Raw genomic sequence first — 14,792 nt, 5'->3', positions numbered from 1 at the left:
CTCATGTTGGGTTTAGAGATTACTTAAAAAATAAAATCTTAAAAAAATTATAAAATTGGATGATAGCTTTATGAGGTGATCATTTTATTATTTTTAACACATTTCATTCATTTTTATTATTTTTAACACCTTTCATTCAGAAATATTCCCTAGTATATTATTTTTTTAAAGATTATTTTTTGGTGGGGGGGAGACTCCTGGGTGGCTCAGTCGGTTAAGCTTCTGCCTTCAGCTGGGGCCATATTGGGCTCCTTGCTCAGCGGGGAGCCTGCTTCTCCCTCTGCCTGCCGCTCCCCCTATTTATGTTCTGTCTCTCTCTGACAAATAAGTAAATAAAATCTTTTTTCACAAAAATCTTTTTTCTATTTGATAGAACAGGTAGAACCACAGACAGAGGGGCAGAGGGAGAGAAGCAGGCTCCCCGCTGAGCAAGGAGCCCTGACTCCGGGCATGACCCCAGCCAAATGTAGAGGCTTAAACGACTGAGCCCCCAGGCACCCCTTAAAAATTTTTTTTTAATTTAAGTAATCTCTAAACCCAATTATGTCATAGCTGAAGAAGCAATGCCCTCGAGAACGAGTACAAGTAGGATTGCTTTGTCCACTGTTGAAAAAAGTGGAAATAGGTTATAAGACAAGTACAGATATTAGTACTTTTATAGATTTAGTTGTGGCATGATGAGGAAGTTCCTAACTGACAGCTTCTATTTTCTCAATGAGTTTTCCACAAAACAAAGACGAGTAAGGGCTCCTGGGTGGTGTTGAGATTCAGCCCCACCTGGGGCTCCCTAATCTCTCCCTCTGCTCCTCCCTGCTCATGCTCGCGCGCGCTCTTTCTCTCTCTAAACTAAATAAATCTTTTTTAAAGATTTTTTTTTTTTTTGAGAGAGAGAGAATGAGAGAGAGAGAGAACACATGAGAGGGGATAGGGTCAGAGGACGAAGCAGACTCCCTGCCGAGCAGGGAGCCCGATGCGGGACTCGATCCCGGGACTCCAGGATCATGACCTGAGCCGAAGGCAGTCGCTTAACCAACTGAGCCACCCAGGCGCCCTAAACTAAATAAATCTTAAAAACAAAACAAAAAGCAAAAAACAAAACAAAACCAAAAAAAGGCAGGGGCACCTGGGTGCCTCAGTTGGTTAGACCTCTGCTTGCCTTCCACTCAGGTCATGATCTCAGGGTCCTGAGATCCAGCCGGCCTGGGGCTCCGTTCTCAGCGGGGAGTCTGCTTCTCCCTCTGCCCCTCCCCGCCAGTGCTCTCTCTCTCTCTCGCTCAAAAAAATAAATAAAATCTAAAAAAAAAGGAGGGGAGCTTGTTTCTCCCCAAAATGGAAAATTCTGCAAGCTAACAAGGGACACTTGGGTTTGGGCCATCGGTTCTGTTCTACGAGTCTGTGTTGAGCAAAGATTGGCGTTTCTAAGGAAAGTGCGGAAGCATTTAGTCTGGGCCCGATTATGAAGACTCCCTGTTTCCCAAACCCTAAAGCAAGGGAGCAAAGACTGTCTGTTCGGAACACCGCCACCCGGGGCTCCGCGTGGAACCCGCGGGGCTGGGAGGGGCCCCTTCGCGCAGGTCCCTGGGGAGCACGCGGGGAGGCGCATGCGCGCGGCGCCTCACAAACTCGCGCTTCTTTTTCTCGTTGGAGCGGCTGTGTTTCCCTGATTTTACCTGGCGACAGTTTGCATTCTCCGCGCCTGCCATGGCGCAACTGGAAGAACTGGAGCTGCTGAAGAAGAGTCTCCAGGAAGAGGCCGAGCGGCCGGCGGAGCTGTGAGCGGAGCGGAGGGAGGGTCTGGGAGCCAGGCGGGAGATTTGAAAGAAAGGCGCGGGAGAGGCCGCACCCACGTCTCGGCGGAGCCGGGCTCGGAATTCAGTGACTCGGCTCCGGGCGCCCGACGAGTTTCCGGAGCTGGGGTCTGCTTCGTAGTGTTCTCTCTGGGGCCACACTCGGGCCAGAGCCCAAAGACTGCTCACCCAACGGTTCATTCTTTCTCTTCATATCACTTGCCTGAATTCAGGGCGTGCCAGCCTCTTAAACGCCCTCGTAAAGGGCAATTGCAACTGCTAGATGCTTTTCTCAAGGTTTCGTTGGGGAATCTTGTCCCAGGAGAGCTCTCTACCCTCAACTTGGACTAAATGGTTAGGGCAGCTTGACCCACAATCATGGTGTGGAATTATTTTCAGTTAATAATAATGATGCTAATTATTGTTTACGGATCTTTGCATTTTGGGTTTTGATCAGCATTATCATTTGCGAAAGTCCTTAAGGCATCCCAGCCGACCTTGGGAAATTCATGGCCTGAGGCTTCCTGGAGTAGGTGAATGAGGCCATTACAAAGTAATAGAGCCTAGGGTTGGGTATTACAATTAGAGAGGTAATGACGTTGGATTCTGTTGTACTGTCACTGACAAAGACTGCAGTCAAACTGGAAAGACTAATGAGGGACTTAATGTTTTCTAGAACGATTAGAGAATTCTGCATCGTTTTCAGGCGGCTAGGATTAATGGATAAAAGTATTGTGAAGTTGACTTGCCCATTATAAATAAGAAATGTCTGAGTTGCTCTATGAAGGAATGAGCTAACATGACAGGTAGTAAGCTTGCTTTTCTCTGCGAGGTAGGGGCTAGTTGATTCTCACTGAGATTTTATAGAAAGATTTTCTTCATTAAATAGTAGTTTGGAGTAGATGATTTCTAAGTAGGCCTAAAGATTAATGTAACGCTGACTCACAGTAGGTCTTCAGCAAACCATCCACACTATGCTTTTCCCTAACAAATATCCCTTTCATTTACAAAAAGGATAGTGTCCAAGACATTTCCTTTTGCTTGTACTTTGGGAAGGTTTGCACCAGTGGTAGGAATTTGTTATTTAGTATTTTTCAATTTATCCTTAATCCTCATTATCATGGATGTCCCACAGAGCTCCTCCTAAGAACTTATACAGTATTTGGAAAAATCCATATCATAAGCATGTTTTAAATGGCATTACTTCTGGGAAGTTTTTATCATAGGAATTCTGCTGTGCCCTTACTCTCTTAATTTTTACCTATTTAGCTAATGGTCATTATGATAAGCTTTCTAGAAGAAACAAACCTAGAAAATTGAGAAGGTTGGTTTGTAGATAAAGGAAATTCGATGGCTTCTTATTTCATGGTACAGTAGTTGTATTTGTATATGTTTCAGATTTCAGAAGAAGGTGGAAGCTTCCTTTTCTAAAACAGTTCTGAGCCGAGGAATGGATAACCGGTACCTGGTATTAGCAGTCAATATTGTACAGAATGAAGAAGGAACCCATGAAAAACACCTAATCATCACTGCTTCCCAGTCACTAGAAAATAAAGAACTGTGTATCCTTAGGAATAACTGGTAATTTTCGTGTGACTTTGAGCACCTATCTGGCTTAAGGGTACCATCTTAAAACTCATCACATAGGCTTGTGTGGATGTTGCTGTAATTTAATTGTTAATAAAGGGAGTAGATGTGAACCTGAATTAATTTCATGTAAAAATTGTGCTTGTTACCCCAGCATCTCCAGCTCCTTATTCTGGAACTTGGTTTTTATTGTCATTTGAAAATTAACTACAAAGGGACTTATAAATGACTACTTCCAAAATTTCCCAGTACTTTTTAAGATTGCAGCTTTTCACTAAGAGCAAAATTAATTACAGCATACGAACATTCTTAAACCCTAGATTTCTCTACTCAAGCAAAGTATGGTATGTGAGGGATGAAGGGGAAATGCAAGAAAGTGGAGGTCTAATTTTTGTCTATTTAGAGTCTTTGTCTAGATAAAAATTATAAATATGATTTTATTAACACATTGGGTTTGGCTTCATGCCTCAAGACTTACAGAAACTGTAGATATGCTAGAAGTCTTTTTTTTTTTTTTTAAAGATTTTATTTATTTGATAGAGCGAGAGGGAACAGTAGAGAGAGAGGGAGAAGCAGGTTCCCTGCCAAGCAGGGAGCCTGATGCGGGGCTGGATCCCAGGATCCTGGGATCATGACCTGAGCCGAAGGCAGACGCTTAACCATCTGAGCCACCTAGGTGCCCCGATATGCTAGAAGTCTTAAGAATGAGAGAATTATTATTGAAACAATCTAATCCGGGCACCTGGGTGGCTCAGTTGGTTAAGCGACTGCCTTCGGCTCAGGTCATGATCCTGGAGTCCCTGGATCGAGTCCTGCATCCGGCTCCCTGCTCGGCAGGGAGTCTGCTTCTCCCTCCGACCCTCCCCCCTTTCATGCTCTCTCTCTCTCAAATAAATAAATAAAATCTTTAAAAAAAAAAAAAAAAGAAACAACCTAATCCATAATTGGAGCTATGTACTAACACTATTAAAGATTTGTAGCTTTTGCAGTAGATGATAACATTAAGCAGTTTTCCTTTTGGGTATTTAAGGAAGACCCTTGAGTATTCTCAGGTATATTTCAAAGGTAGAAAGGAGTAGAGTGACTAGGAGTTGATTCAAAAGACTGCATCCTAGTATTAAATTTTTTTGAAAGACCCAGAAATTTACAAATACTATTCCTTCAGATAAAATATTCATTTACTTTTGAGGCTTCCTTAATATGTTTAAATGTAGGAATCTAAACTATGTATACTTTGCTTTGTTCGTAGGTGCTCTTTACCAGTGGAGCCAGGGGACATCATTCATTTGGAGGGAGACTGCCTATCTGATACTTGGATAATAGATGAAGATTTTGGATATTTAATTCTATATCCAGACATGCTGATTTCTGGCACAAGCATAGCCAGTAGTATTCGGTGTATGAGAAGAGCTGTCCTGAATGAAACTTTTAGGGTGAATAATATTAACAGCTAATGTTTCTACAGGGTTTTAGAGTTACAGAGCACTTTTACACTTTTTCTTTTTTTTTTAGATTTTATTTATTAATTTGAGAGAGAATGAGAGAGAACAAGAATGAGCAGGGGGAGGGCAGAGAGAGAGGGAGAAGCAGGCTCCCCGCTGAGCAAGGAGCCCGATGTGGGGCTTGATCCCAGGACTCTGGGACCATAACCTGAGCAGAAGGCAGATGCTTAACGGACTGAGCCACGCAGGCGCCCCACACTTTTTTTTTAAGTAAACTCCCATGTATCCATTTTGCTGTTTTCAAACATTATTTTGCAAGTAAATGAAAGCTGAGGATCTTTAAAAAATATATCTTTATCATACAAATGAACAGTAATTCCTTAAATTATTATAATGCCCAATTTATCTGTAGCATCTTTTTTTTTTTTTTTAAAGATTTTATTTATTTATTTGACAGAGAGAGAGACACAGCGAGAGAGGGAACACAAGCAGAGGGAGTGGGAGAGGGAGAAGTAGGCTTCCCGCTGAGCAGGGAGCCTGATGTGGGGCTCGATCCCAGGATCCTGGGATCATGACCTGAGCCGAAGGCAGACGCTTAACGAATGAGCCACCCAGGCGCCCCTATCTGTAGCATCTTTTATCTTTTTATTTTTTTTTGAGAGAGAGAGAGTGTCCTTGCAGGTGGGGGGAGAGGGAGGGAGAATCTCAAGCAGGCTCTATGCTCAGCACCAAGCTGGATATAGCTCCGTCGTGCAGCTCCATCTCATGACCCTGAGATCATGTGATCTGAGCTGATCAAAAGTTGGACGCTTAACTGACTGAGCCACCCAGGCGCTCCTGTAATGTCTTTTATTGAAAATATCTTTTAAGGGGCTCCTGTATGGTTCAGTTGATGAAGCATCTGCCTTCAGTTCAGGTCATGATCCTGGGGTCCTGGGATCGAGCCCTGAATCAGACTCCCTGCTCAGTGGGGAATCTGCTTCTCTCTCTTCCTCTGCCCCTCCCCCCTGCTTGTGCACTCACTCTCTCTCTCTCTCTCTCTCTCTCTCTCTCTCGCTTGTGCTCTCTCAAATAATAAAATCTTTTTTTAAAAAGATAGATAGATAGATAGATAGATTTAGATTTTATTTATTTTTCAGAGAGGGAGAAAGAGCACAAGCAGGGGGAACGGCAGGCAGAGGGAGAAATAGGCTCCCCGCTGAGCAGGGAGCCTGATGCTCACCCATCCCAGGACTCTGAGATCATGACCTGAGCCAAAGGCATATGCTTAACCGACTGAGCCACCCAGGTTCCCAAGAAAATATCTTTTTATTCAGTTGTTTTCTTAGAATCAGACAGAATCCAAACAAGGTCTTTTTTTTTTGAAGACTGTATTTATTATTTTTTAAAGATTTTATTTATTTGACAGAGAGGGTGGGAAGGAGAGAGAATATGAAGCAGTCTCTGCGCTGAGTGCACAGAGCCTGTGGCAGGGCTTGATCACAAGACTGTGAGATCATGACTTGAGTGGTTATTAAGGGTCAAATGCTTAACCAATTGAGCCACCCAGGCACCCCTTAAGATTGTAATTTTTTTAAGTAGTCTCTAACCCCAGTGTAGGTCTCAAACCCACAACCCCAAGATCAAGATTTGCGTGCCCCCTAAGCCAGCCAGGTTCTCTCAAACAAGGTCTTTGTGTTATGTTTGGTTGGTATGTCTCCTGAGTTTCTTCTTTTTTTTTTAAGATTTTATTTATTTGAGAGAGAGAATGAGATAGAGCATGAGAGGGGGGAGGGGCAGAGGGAGAAGCAGACTCCCCGCTGAGCAGGGAGCCTGATGCGGGACTCGATCCCAGGACTCCAGGATCGTGACCTGAGCTGAAGGCAGTCGCTTAACCAACTGAGCCACCCAGGCGCCCTCCTGAGTTTCTTTTAATCTCTGTTGGTTCTGCCTTATACTCACCCTCTTTGCTTCAGTGCCATTTGTTGAAGAACCTGGGTTTTATTTTTTATTTTTTTAAAGATTTTATTTATTTATTTGACAGAGAGAGACACAGTGAAAGAGGGAACACAAGCAGGGGGAGTGGGAGAGGGAGAAGCAGGCTCCCCGCTGACCAGGGAGCCCAATGTGGGGCTCGATCCCAGGATTCTGGGATCATGACCTGAGCCGAAGGCAGACACTTAACGACTGAGCCACTCAGGCGCCCCTGGGTTTTATTTGTTAAAAGAGTTTCTTCCTTTCGGGGTATTTTTTTCTTAAAAAATTTTATTTATTTGACAGACACAGTGATAGAGGGAACACAAACAGGGGGAGTGGGAGAGGGAGAAGCAGGCTTCCCGTGGAGCAGGGAGCCTGATGCAGGGCTCGATCCCAGAACCCTGGGATCATGACCTGAGCCGAAGGCAGATGCTTTAACGACTGAGCCACCCAGGTGTCCCTGGGGTATTTTTTAAATTATACAATTTATATGTATGTAGAAAGCCAAAAATACAGCTGAGCAAAGAAAAAAAAAAAGAAGGAAAAATGCCTAAATAGACATTTTCCAATAGTCTTAGTTATCAATTAATTGTAGTTTTAACTTTTATTTATTTTTTTAAAGATTTTATTTATTTATTTGACAGAGACACAGCGAGAGAGGGAATACAAGCAGAGGGAGTGGGAGAGGGAGAAGCAGCCTTCCTGCCGAGCAGGGAGCCCGATACGGGGTTCAATCCCAGGACCTGGAATCATGACCTGAGCTGAAGGCAGACGCTTAACGACTGAGCCACCCAGGCGCCCCTAATTGTAGAAAAATCAGCTTGATATTTTCATTGGTGGTGGTGGGGGTCTATTGACTTCTCTTTTAACCATATTTTATAAAGCAGACCTGAATATTTAAAAATTTTTATAAAAACCTTTTATTTTGCAATAATTTTAGACTCAGAAAAACTTGCATAAATAGTATAGAGAGTCCCTCTGTAAATTAAATTTTTTTTTTTTTTTTAAGATTTTACTTATTTGCCAGAGAGAGACACAGTGAGAGAGGGAACACAAACAGGGAGTGGGAGAGGGAGAAGCAGGCTTCCCACTGAGCAGGGAGCCCAATGCGGGGCTTGATCCCAGGACCCTGGGATCATGACCTGAGCCTAAGGCAGACGCTTAACGACTGAGCCACCCAGGCGCCCCTGTAAATTAATTTTTAAAATTCCTGAAGCATGTTTTGGTGGCTTTATCTACTTTGGTATCTTTAAGAGGAAGGTTTAGGCTAAGAATAGAGTTAATTGAGAAATACTGTGTCTTTTTTTTCTTTTTTAAAATACTGTTTCTTTTTGAGTGGAGGAAACTCGTCAGAAATCTCTGTTGTAAGTTTAAAGCTTGTTTGAGTAATATCTTTTTTTTTTTTTTAAAGATTTTATTTATTTATCTGACAGCGAGAGAAGGAACACAAGCAGGGGGCTGGGGGAGGGAGAAGCAAGCTTCCCGCAGAGCAGGGAGCCCGATGCGGGGCTCGATCCCAGGACCCTGGGATCATGACCTGAGCTGAAGGCAGACGCTTAATGACTGAGCCACCCAGGCACCCCTGTTTGAGTAATATCTTTCACTTACATGAATTTAGGAGTTATGGCTTTATTGGGTTTTATTTGAGTAGATTATAAAGTGAAATTAGAAAAGAATATGTTAAGCGTTTGAGAATACATTGAACTTTTTCATATAGGGTTACTTCTATTGATTTCAAAATGGAAATTACTGATTTTTAAAAAAATAACATGCTTGTAAAATCAGGTAATTCTGAATAGAAGAAAGTGCAAGTTGGGCACCTGGGTGTCTCAGTCAGTTGAGCGTCTGCCTTTGGCTCAGGTCATGATCTCAGGGCCCTGGGATTGAGTCCCACGTTGGGCTCCCTTTTCAGTGGGGAGTCTGCTTCTCCCTCTGCCTCTCCCCATGCTTGTGCTCTCTCTTTCTCTCAAATGAATAAATTAAAAAAAAAATCTTAAAGTGAAAGTCATCTATAATTTTACTAACTAGAAAAAAAAATTGTTTAATATTTTGGCATTTGTCTCACCAGTGCACTTTGGCTGTGGTGGTTTAATAGGATAGGTAATAAATATGGGATCATGTCTGTTAATATGTCTTGTAGTAAAATGTATGATTTTTTTTTTAATAGAGCTCTGAACCGGCCACACACCAAATGCTGATTGGTACAGTTCTTCATGAAGTATTTCAAAAAGCAATAAGCAATAGCTTTGCCCCAGAAAAGCTACAAGAATTTGCTTTTCAAACTGTTCAAGAAATAAGGCATCTTAAGGAAATGTAAGTAGTTACAAGATGTACTGTAGGTACTATTTTATTATAGAACATTCTTTCCTGTAATCTATTATAAGGTATTTGGTTATTAGACTATTAAATATAAATCAGAGTAATACTAGAATGCAGATTCAGGGATGTAGTACCCCACTGCAGTTCTGTGAGGAGCTTCTGAAATTGCAGAATAGAAACTCTTGAGCTAAAAATATCTGGATATTCTGTACACCTGCACAATAGACTCTTCAGCTGCTCTCTGAGAGTGTGAAAAACATTTGGCTTACTTCTAGAAATGTGACATACTGTAAATTGTATGGGTTTGGGAGTCAGATGGACCTAGTTTTAAATTCTAGTTTTTAGGATTGAACAGGTTACTTAAAAATTTTGAAAAAGGTGATAATACCTATTTTGCTGACTTTTTGTGACAGTGGAGAAAATATACATAAGCCCACAAATGGCTAATTGTTGGCATTTTATGAGTGACTACATGCAGAGCGTCAACATATTCTGCTGTTTCTTTGTGACTCTTGTTGCAGACCATGTTTTTTCACAGAAGTATTTTTATTAGGGGTAATTTTGATTTCCAAACTAGTTGTAATGTAATTTTTCCCCAGATGTAATTCTCTTTCCCTGTTTATGTGGAAAATACATGTTCTAAAATGCCACACAACTGGGGGCGCCTGGGTGGCTCAGTTGGTTAAGCGACTGCCTTCGGCTCAGGTCATGATCCTGGAGTCCCCGGATCGAGTCCCGCATTGGGCTCCCTGCTCGGCAGGGAGCCTGCTTCTGCCTCTGACCCTCCCCCCTCTCATGTGCTCTCTCTCTCAAATAAATAAATAAAATCTTTAAAAAAAAAAAAAGAGTTAAAATGCCATACAACTGATTTACTAATGACATAATCTATTGTCCTAAAACATTTTCTTTTTTATTTTTTTAAAAAATATTTTATTTATTTATTTGAGAGGGAGAGAGCAGGAGCGGGGGGAGGGGCAGAGGGAGAAGCACACTCCCCGCTGAGCCGGGAGCCCAACTCAGGGCTTGATCCTAGGACCCCGGGATCATGACCTGAGCTGAAGGCAGACTCTTAGCTGACTGAGCCACCTAGGCGCCCCTATTTTTAATTTTTTGAGGAACCTCTATACTGTTTCCACAGTGGCTGCACTAGTTTGCATTCCCACCAACAGTACATGAGGGTTTTTGGGTTTTTTTCCCCCCACATCCTTGCCAACACTTGTTTCTGGCATTTCAGAGGGTTTTTTTTTTTTTTTTTTAAGATTTATTTATTTATTTATTTATTTGACAGAGAGAGAGAGAGAGATAGCGAGAGCAGGAACACAAGCAGGGGGAGTGGGAGAGGGAGAAGCAGGCTTCCCGCCGAGCAGGGAGCCCGACGTGGGACTCGATCCCAGGACCCTGGGACCATGACCTGAGCCGAAGGCAGACGCTCAACGACTGAGCCACCCAGGCGCCCCCCGCCTTGGCATTTCAGAGTTTTAACTTTTTTTGTCATACCCTAATCAACGTATAGTGATACCTGTTGTGTGTTGTATTGATCATTGCCCTGAAACAAATCAAAACCTAGTAGCTTAAAAAAACAAACAAACAAAAAACTTAGTGGCTTAAAATGACAAGTAATCAATTATCTTATAGTTTCTGTAGGTTAGGAATGCAGAGGTGGCTTAGCTGGATGCTTCGGGCTCAGGGTCTCCCATTTGGAGCTGCAGTCCTTTGAAGGGAGGACCTGCCTCCACGATGATACACTCACAGCTGTTGTCATGAGGCTTCAGTTTCTTGCCACGTGAGCCTCTCCTCACAACATAGCAGCTGCTACTTCAGATTAAAGGGTCTAAGAAAGTGAGCAAGTAGGAAGCCATAGTGCCGCTTTTTTTTTTTTTTTAAAGTAAACTCTGCCCCATGTGTGGGATGAAAACTCACTACCCCAAGATCAAGAGTTGCATGCTCTACTGACTGAACCAGTCAGGCGTCCGTCCCATCAAGTGGAAACTTTTTAAAAAATTCCCAGGCCCTAAAACAACAGGTTGAAAGTTCTTTTCTACCCTCTCATCGATCCTTCTATCTTATTACAGTCCTTAGAACAGATTTTATTTTGCTATTTTTTGTTTGTTTGTTTTTTTAAGATTTTTATTTATTTATTTATTTATTTATTTTTTTAAAGATTTATTTATTTATTTGAGAGAGTGAGAATGAGAGAGAGAGAGTACATGAGAGGGGGGAGGGTTAGAGGGAGAAGCAGGCTCCCTGCCGAGCAGGGAGCCCGATGCGGGACTCGATCCAGGGACTCCAGGATCATGACCTGAGCTGAAGGCAGTCGCTTAACCAACTGAGCCACCCAGGCGCCCCATGATTTTTATTTATTTTTTGACAGAGACAGCAAGAGAGGAAACACAAGCAGGGGGAGTGGGAGAGGGAGAAGCAGGCCTCCCGCAGAGCAGGGAGCCCAATGCGGGGCTCGATTCCAGGACCCTGGGACCATGACCTGAGCCGAAGGCAGACGCTTAATGACTGAGCCACCCCAGGCGCCCCAGAACAGATTTTATTTTAAATACAGGCTCCACACCCGGTGTGGAGCGCACCGTGGGGCTTGAACTCACAGCCCTGAGATCAAGGCCTGAGCTAAATCAACAGTTGGATGCTTAACCCACTGAGCCACCCAGGTGCCCCCAGATTTTTATCTTCTATGCTTTACCCTCTTGTTAATACCTATAAAAGTCTAGGCTTGAAGATCCTACCTTAAGTATCTTAATAATATCTGGAAAGACCAGGCTGTTACATGTTGTTTTGCTGTGACTTGGCTAAAATAATAAAGGAGAATTTAAATGCAGAAGACAAGGAACCTAATGTGGGACTCAATCCCAGGGAGCCCCGATGAGGAATCCAATCCCAGGACCCTGGGATCACGACCTGAGCTGAAGGCAGACACTTGACCAACTGAGCTGCTCAGGTGCCCCAAAGGCAACCACTGTTACCAGTTTCTTGCATGTCCTTACACAGAGATTTCAAATGTTTATGTGTGATGGTATGTGTGTGTGGGTATGTGTACACATTTTTTTTTTTGTTAGGTAAATTGTAGAATACTATGCACATTATTGTGCACTTAAAGGTTAAGCTTGGTGATCATTCCATATTAGTGCTTACTGAGCTGACTCTTTTTTTTTTTTTTTTTTGAGAGAAAGAGTGGGTGGGGGGTGGTAGAAGCAGAAGGAGAGGGAGAGAGAAAAACTTAAGCAGGCTCCACACCCAGCCCAGCGCTGAGCCTGTTGCAGGGCTTGATCTCATAATCCCAGGATCATGACCTGAGCTGAAATCAAGAGTCCGATGCTCAACCGGCTGAGCCACCCAGGTGCCCCTGAACTGTCATTTTTCATTAATAATGGCATAATATTTCGTTGTATGAATGTATTATAATTTATTTAAGTATCCCTCTGGCATTTCAATCTTTGCTTTTATTAGCAATTGTATAAGAAATACCTTTAGGGGCCCCTGGGTGGCCCAGTTGGTTGAGCGTCCAACTCTTGATTTCAGCTCAAGTCATGATCTTGGGATCGTGGGATTGAGCCCTGCCTTGGGCTCCGTGCTCAGTGTGGAGTTTGCTTGAGATTTTCTCTCCCTCTCCCTCTGCTTCTGTCTCTGGTCACTCTCTCTTGCTCTCTGTACCTCTAATAAATAAATAAATCTTAAAAAAAAAAACCCAGGAAATACCTTTATATATCCTTTATTTCATACCTGTGAGGCATATATTTGGGTTAAATACGTAGAAGTAGAATTGTTGGGCCAGAGAATATATGTGCTTAAAACATTTAAAAAATCTTTTTATTTGGAAATAATTTCAAATTTAGAGAAATGTTGCAAGATTAGTGCAGACAGCATTCATATACTCTTTACTTGGATTCACCTGTTAGATGTGTGTAGATTCTTTTTGTAAGATTAAGTAGTATACATCATGGTACATATGATGGGCTTTAAACCATGAAGACACTAGTCATAGAACAGGCTGAGCAGGGCCCTGGACATCCTGGTGTGCCCCGTGGGTTCAGGGGCACCCACTGCAATGGGCAGAGCTGGTCTTGCTCACCTTGCCTTCAGGCCTCTTCTCGCCACACAGCCTAGTGGCTGGGGCCTGGCATGTGGTGACATCCGATGGCTGTGTCAGGGGCGTAAGTGCTAAGGTGTGGCATGTTGCTGCTAGCCAAGGACTTTGCCAGATTTCAAGCAGCCTTTTGCAAAGGATAACCTTTGCCTCTGGTAGTCTGAATGTGTGATTATTTGGGGCTTTCTTGTATTAGCAGTTGCTCCCCTGAGGAATGTCAGCTTCTCTTTCAGCTTGAGGTTGCCACTGTGCTCAGGAGAAGCAATCTTGGCAGAGCTAGGGTTGCTAATTTTGTTTTCTCTGCTGAATCAGTTCTTTTGGTGGACTGATAGGCCTCTGCTCTCTTCTGTTTTAAGGCTGAATAATATTCCATTCTATGTATACACCACATTTAAAAAGAAGATTTTATGGGGCGCCTGGTTGGCTCAGTGGTTAAGCGTTTGCCTTCAGCTCGGGTCATGGTCCCAGAGTCCTGGGATCGCGCCCTGCATTGGGCTCCCTGCTCCGCGGGAAGCCTGCTTCTCCCTCTCCCACTCCCCCTGCTTGTGTTCCCTCTCTCACTGTGTCTCTCTCTGTCAAATAAATAAATAAAATCTTTAAAAAAAAAAGGATTTTCTTTATTTAAAGTACACTCTATCCCCAATGTAGGGCTTGAACCCATGACTCCGAGATCAAGAGTCGCACACTCTACGTTCTACCAGCTGAGGCAGCCAGGTGCCCCATGTATACATCACATTATACATCCGTTAATTAGTTGATGGATAACTTGTTTATTTGGATGTTTTTGTCCTTATTTACTTTTTCCATATTTATGCTTTCTTGTTTAATCTCTTATTTTGCAGGTATCGCTTAAATCTGAATCAAGAGGAGATAAAACAAGAAGTAGAGGAGTATCTTCCTTCATTTTCTAAATGGGCCGGAGATTTCATGCATAAATACACTTCAGGTGACTTCCCCCAGATGCAGCTCTCTCTGTAAGAAACTCATTTTGTTTATATGGTGTTCATATGTTCAGATCAGAATTTTATTCTGTACATTGAATTAAAGCTTTTTAAAGGTCTAGTTAGTACAACTAGCTTTTTTGTTTGCTTATTTTATAAATTACAGTCCTGAGTGTCTTTCCAGAACAAAAAATAATCTAATGAATAGAAATTCTACTTTCGTTATAATAAAATCTTCTGATTTTTGTATATCAGTATGTTTTTAACATTTTTTTTTTTAAGTAATCTCTACACCCAATGTGGGACTTGAATTCAAAGATCAAGAGTCGCATTCTCCACCGACTGAGCCAGCCAGGTGCTCCTGTCAGTATGTTTTTTAAATAAAATAACCAATTTGTAAATAGTCTGGGGGTCCTAATTTCGTATGCATTTCTATTACTATCCTATATGGACTGTGTCACATGTTGATTGTCTTGTGGATTTGTGCTATCTGTTCAAATACTGGGTTTAACCATTTAACTCGGTTTGGCATTTGGTATTTTATTGTTTTTCCCCTTAAAGAAGCATTCATATAAGTTTATAAGTAATACATTTTTTCTCTATCATTGTTTACTCATTCAGCAAATATTTATTGAGTGCCTAATATGTGCCAGGTAATGTTCTAGGT

At 42.4% G+C, this 14,792-nt stretch overlaps 1 protein-coding gene across 1 annotated transcript in view; it reads left to right on the top strand.

Moving 5' to 3' along the window:
• Positions 1-1,289: 1,289 nt before the first annotated feature.
• The window catches only part of LOC118017922 (DNA replication ATP-dependent helicase/nuclease DNA2-like), a 46,353-nt gene continuing 32,850 nt past the window's right edge, over positions 1,290-14,792 (top strand). The window contains exons 1-5 of the mRNA XM_035016257.1: positions 1,290-1,772; positions 3,186-3,368; positions 4,624-4,807; positions 8,940-9,085; positions 14,027-14,158. Coding sequence (XP_034872148.1) covers positions 1,702-1,772; positions 3,186-3,368; positions 4,624-4,807; positions 8,940-9,085; positions 14,027-14,158 — 716 coding nt within the window. The 5' untranslated portion in view covers positions 1,290-1,701. The remainder of the gene's footprint in view (positions 1,773-3,185; positions 3,369-4,623; positions 4,808-8,939; positions 9,086-14,026; positions 14,159-14,792) is intronic.

This window comes from Mirounga leonina, unplaced genomic scaffold (genome assembly GCF_011800145.1).
Source record: "Mirounga leonina isolate KUSES-001 unplaced genomic scaffold, KU_Mleo_1.0 Mir_106, whole genome shotgun sequence".
In the NCBI taxonomy this organism is placed as follows: Eukaryota; Metazoa; Chordata; class Mammalia; order Carnivora; family Phocidae; genus Mirounga; species Mirounga leonina.
Note: the sequence above shows the minus strand (reverse complement) of the source record. Positions and strands in the feature narration are given on the sequence as shown.